Below are 6,104 nucleotides of genomic sequence, written 5' to 3'. Positions count from 1 at the left end.
GATCAGTTAACAGTTTGTCGAATGGATTCCTTTATTTGTTTATAACAATTAAATCACTGTTCTAAGAACAAAATTATTATGAAACATCAGAACTACTTTAACTACTACAAAACAGTTTAAAAAATCTGCATTTTTTTTACAAAACGGTCTGTTTTGCATCTTTTTTGCAGAGGCGTAGTCTCTAAAGAAAGGTAGTCTCTGCAGTTGAAGGTTATCATTCCTGGTGATTGGACATGGCGAAAGTGAAGACATTCTTCAAAGTCTTTCTACGTATTTTTTATTAATAAATTAATTTATTCGAATTTTGATTACTTTCTTTCCAATAATTTAGTTCAACTTTACATTTTCGAATGTGTAAAAAATCCAAAACGACAGAAAATGTTTTGACTAGTTGACACTTTTCATAGTCTGAATTCATAAAGTTGTTCTGCAACTCTGTCTTTATTAAGTAATACATTGCACTAAATTTTTTAAATTCAGTTTCAAAAGAAACTAGATTGATGTAAAAAGAAAAAATTTTTAACAAAAAATAAAATTAAAACAACAAAATATTTATTTAAAGTAAAATAAAAATATACAAATTTAACAATGCACTTCGATACAAGTAAAATAAAAATTTTAAACATACAAATAACAAAATGCACGTATATATTAGGAAGAAATGTAAATAATTTAATGTTATTTTAAACTAATAAAATGCTATAACAATGACTATTTCATTATAACTAATTTAAATTAGTTATAATGAAGTACAGTAAACCCCCGTTAACTCGTACAACCTTTACACCTTTATTAGTCCGAATTAACCGGGGGTTTACTATATTTCAATGTGAATTACTGTACTCCATTAATTCGTTTCTATAACAGAAAATTTATTTGTATTGACTAACACACAGAAATGAAACACAGTCATACAAAAAAACATTATTTGAACCAAAAAATCAAATTTTATGCAGTAAATTAATCAATTATTCTTATAATCGATAATTTCACGCCATAAATTGAAAAAATATTTTTATCATTGCGAAATTATATTTCGTCTCTCTATTCTTTCTTGTCATTTCTGTAAATTAAATTTAATATAATAATTTATTGTGACAGTTTCAAATTAAACCATAAACGTTATTAATTTATTTCATTCACAATTTTTCTCTTTACAGTTGTATGGCATCATAACCTGCTCTTTGAGTATCTTGGATATCTTTTTGCTCATTATTATTTCCAAAAAAAAATACCATTTATTAGGAATAAAACGAACTCTTTCTATTATTTTCTTTCTCGAATATTTTTTGAAACTTTGTGTCTGTTCCGACAAACGACAATTTTTACTCTCTTTCATCAATACAATAGAGTTGGTGGCAGTGGGACCCTCATTTCTGGTTTACNGAAAGTAACATATATATATATATATATATACACATTTGTAACTTCATAACAAAAGTGGGAAGCATAATATATAAGACTCTTCCACAGTGTTTTTTTAACAACGTAATTGCAACATTCTTCAGAAGTAAAAGGTTTATAGCAATAATTTGTAGGAATCTGTCCTGGTATGTAAAAATATGGTTTGCTAATTATATTTGTAAGCTTGAACTGTGGTCTAGATTTGCTACAGTATGATATTTTTGGAAAAGAATGTTTTTTTGGGTTAAAAGTGAATTGATATGAATCTATCGACGTTCATGGCTAGTTTGTTCATGCCTATTGACTAAACAATCTGGAAATGTGTTAGAGACAAAGTTTGATCTGTTAAAACGTCTAAAAGAATCATACTGGAGGACTAGAAGTTTTAGGGCAAAATTCCTTACCAAAAAACTACCTTGACATTCATTCATGTGAGAAACAGACGTGACATCTACAAAAGCTAGTAATTCAAGCCAAATAGTTATTGAATAGATTTACTCTGTATTTAGTGATGAAACAAGTTTTTCACTTTATAAATAATGAAAAGCATGGGTGTGGCATGAAGAAAATTTATATCCATATCCAGAAGACAACAATTTGATGGAGAGAAGAGATTTGAAAAAATTTTCATATTAAAATTTTAATTAAGTATACACATATGTAATATCCTCTTTTTGGAAATGGCTACTATAGATTCGAAGATGGCTCTCAAGATGGGAAGAAAGAAAGAAATAATATTGTCCAGAAGATGTTCCATGATGAACAGTTAGATGCTGATGAATCAATACTAAAGGCTTGGTTAAAAACAATACTTCCAAATACTGTATTATGAAACAATACAGGAAGGAAGACATCTACAACACAGAAAAACAAGTCTGTTTTATCAAATTCTGTCAGATTCAACACTTGCAATTTAAGAGTATCAATTAGAAATAAGAAAAACATCATATAATAGTACACTTAACTTGTATTCTTTCATATCATTAATATGAAAAATCTCTTAGTCATAGAAAAATACAAGAATCTACTTAAGGTGTGTTCCAATTATCCAAATATTTTAAAAACAGCAACAAGTCATAGATGACAAATAGATTATTTTCTGAAATTTTTGATTGAATGGAACAAAAATCAAGTGAAAAGAAACAGAAACAGAAAAAGAAAGAAATCATTGGTGCCTGACAGCTACAGTATTCAGAATTTCTCATATCTGGTCATGACTTTCATCTATCTATTACTGTTCTCAAGATTAGGGAAGGACAGACACAGACAGACAACTCTATAGGGCTACAATTTTTTCAAATTGCAGCCCAATAGAGACTATCCAAATGCAACCAGATTTGATAGAATGACATATATATATATAAATTAGCATCAAAACCCAACACAAAGGCATTTTTTTGACACTTTGGATAAATTATTACTATGTGTGATTTTTGGTTGTGAGTACATTTAAAAAGTGTCAAGCCATGTTTATTAAACACATGTTGCAAATTTTGTGGCGTTGAAAGACAGTATCATACTATGTGTGAAAAGAGTCACAGAGGATCAATTATGGTCAGCTATTGAACACACTGTTCAATAGCCTTCAGGTTTTAATCTTCACCATACTGAGCAATATCCCATATATCAATAAGGTCTCTATTTAACACGAGTATCATTTACAAATAAAATGTTTGTTGCATGCAGTGTCAAAACTTTCATAACAGTGAACTTTGTACTAATTTTTCAAAATGGAGTCTTATACATTCTGAGATGCCACTAAATCATTGCATTTAGAATGATATCACTAGAGTATTCCTATTCAACTCTCTAGACAAAATTGGAATACTGTACTTTAATTACAATCATCCAGTACATGTATAAAATTTATATAGATATTTATTTGGAATATTATATCTTATAAAGAAAGATACATGAACTGAAAACATCTTCAATTATATTTTTAAGCATATACAGTACATTCTTCACTAAAATAATAAAATCTGATAAAACTTAAATAGATCTTTAAAACATTCATATAGATAAAATATTTATAGCAAGAAATAATAGCAATTTTTAGGAAATTTGAAATAATTAATTAAACTCAATAGTATCAAAACATTCCATGAAATACAAAAATGGTTTCTTTGATATTTAAGTCTTAAGTATATAAAAACTATCTACATAACTACTTTACAGTTTAAAAAGTTATAAATTATTAAAAACTATTTACATTTTTACTTCATTGTGAAAAAGCCTTATAAAAGAAGGATCAAAATATTCAAAATTTTTAAATTCTCCTTTTTATTTATTGAGAAGACAAGTTGAGAATTTTATTTTTCATAATCCTAAATCTATGAAATACATTGTTATAACAATGCTGATATAACTTATCAATGTTTTTCTATGTTTATCATATAAAATATACTATAAATAATATAAAATGTTGAATAAATAATGATGACATTGATATTATGATGAAGATATTGTGGATATGTCCTCATAATTTAGTTATGATATAAAATCACTAAAATTCAAATATAAAATGACCTATACATATAGTTAATTTCAAAAACTTTACAATCATTATTTTATTATATTAATTTTCTATACTATATTAAAATAAAAAATAATTTTTCATTTTTATATCATCACTAATATTTGTTCCCATAAAACATTATTTATCTTCTTTAAGGAACACAAGTAGTACAGACAAACTATTTTGTCTGTACTACTTGAATAATATATTTTACAACAGAACTCTGCATAAATATTTATAATTTAATATCTACTTGTATATTAAATTCTAAAAGTAATTAGAATAAATTTATTCTAATGACTTTTAAAACAACATTTAATAAAGTTATTAAAAGATTCTGCTTCCTATAAACTGATTTTTCTATTACAATAAATAAATACTTCAGAAAATCTTGAAATAGACTAAGTAGCAACTATCAACAGGAATAAAAATAAAATTAAATTATTTGTATAGGTTAATATAATAGTAAGTATTGCCAGAAATTCATATAACCTAACCTGAATTCAGTAATATTAGTATTAATAACTATATGCTACATTTCTTATAAATAATATAAAACTATAAAATCATTATACTGTATAACATAAATGCTTTCAAAATTAAAAAATAGCACATTCATCAGCATACTGAACAGTTGTAGGACATTCTTGAGTAATTGGAAAAGTATTAAGTGATTCATATGTTGGCATTTTCTTTATCAACCACCTTTAATGAAACATAAATGTTTAAGTTTATCCAAATTAAAAAAGTAAAAAAAGTTAAAAGTAAAAATTTAGTGTTAGACTGAATTTAATACTCACACAAATGTAAAAAAACCAATTAATGACAAAAAGGCAGCAATTATATAGGCAAAACCTGCAAAAATGCAATACATCAAATTGTATGTCTCCAGGAATATGATTCCAGCAAAGAGTGGTGTGGTTGATTCACAAATTGCCAACAGTGAGAAGACACTACCTGTAATTTAATTTTATTTATTACTTGAATTTCATATAGCATAGTGCCTATATTTCTTTAAAATAACTTACCAATATGTCTGCTGTTTACAAATTTGGAAAGTAAAATTCTAATTGCAACAGAACAAAAACTTGATAACATTCCACAAGCTGATGCTAAGGATAAAAGAAATTCTTAATTATATAATACAAACACAAATAGAGCAAAGAGGTAATTTGTTTATTTTTTCTAAAACAAATAAGCAGCCTCTATAATGACTGCATTCTACACCAATATTTAGCTTGAAACTTCATAGAGTAATTTACAGAAATAACTTATTCCCTGAAATGCTTCCACATAATCCAAAAGCATTTGAGAAAATATTATATAACATTTTGTTTGTAATTATAGCATTTGTTTTTGTAACTTTTTATTTATTTGTTTTTGTAAATTTAAAATTAGTTAGCTTTTTGGCTTTTATTAAGTCAATTTTCATTCTCTTCTTGTACCAACTGATGAAGATCTATCAATCTAGACTGAAAATGTTTTTGTAATTAAATTGATTTGCTAGAATTAAATAATATTCAGTCACAGAAGAACAGATTACGAGCATTAATCAGATTAACTTTGTACATGAAGAACAATTTCAAAAAACAAAAAATAAAAGGATTTTTTAGTGTCTCTAGTAAAAAAACAAACATTTGCAGTTTTCCAAATAGGAGTTTGGAAAGGTGTAAAATGGTATCCTTTACAGTTCGTCTGCATTCCCAGAGTCAGATTTATATATAAAGCAAAAAATGCAATATTTTAGGGCATCATGTTATGAGGGATCTCATTCTGTACACAAAAACACTTTATAGGTACGGTTCACAAAAGGCCACATCCACCATACAATGCAAAGAAAGTCTTCTCCAAATTCTTTACTTCTATCATAGAAGTCATCTTTTGTTACCAATTCATCTTTTCATGCTAAATGCTATGGGATCTTGATCTAACTTGAATCTGGATGCCCTTAGTGATAACAAATATCTTGACCACATTTTCATTCCTATAAGTCAATTGTCTTATATTTTACTTACAACAATATCATATCTTAGATTTTTTATTTTTTGATACTAGTTTAACATTCCAAAATATGGTATTCTACATATATTTGGTATAATAGTTCATCTACTTTATGTAGATGGACCATTAAAGTTTATCATAACTTTAATGGTCCATCAACTTTAAAAGTTTCTCTTAAAAA

General features: G+C 26.3%; 1 protein-coding gene across 1 annotated transcript in view; it reads right to left on the bottom strand.

Annotated features, from left to right (window-relative positions):
* Positions 1 to 4,258: 4,258 nt before the first annotated feature.
* The window catches only part of LOC111618261 (proton-coupled folate transporter-like), a 9,874-nt gene continuing 8,028 nt past the window's right edge, over positions 4,259 to 6,104 (bottom strand). Inside the window, exons 5-7 of the mRNA XM_023359751.1 lie at positions 4,951 to 5,034; positions 4,723 to 4,879; positions 4,259 to 4,627 (exon numbers count right to left, since the gene is read on the bottom strand). Coding sequence (XP_023215519.1) covers positions 4,522 to 4,627; positions 4,723 to 4,879; positions 4,951 to 5,034 — 347 coding nt within the window. The 3' untranslated portion in view covers positions 4,259 to 4,521. The remainder of the gene's footprint in view (positions 4,628 to 4,722; positions 4,880 to 4,950; positions 5,035 to 6,104) is intronic.

This window comes from Centruroides sculpturatus, unplaced genomic scaffold (assembly GCF_000671375.1).
Source record: "Centruroides sculpturatus isolate CEXI.00-Female unplaced genomic scaffold, Cexi_2.0 scaffold154, whole genome shotgun sequence".
Taxonomy (NCBI): domain Eukaryota; kingdom Metazoa; phylum Arthropoda; class Arachnida; order Scorpiones; family Buthidae; genus Centruroides; species Centruroides sculpturatus.
This window is presented reverse-complemented; position numbering and strand designations above follow the sequence as displayed.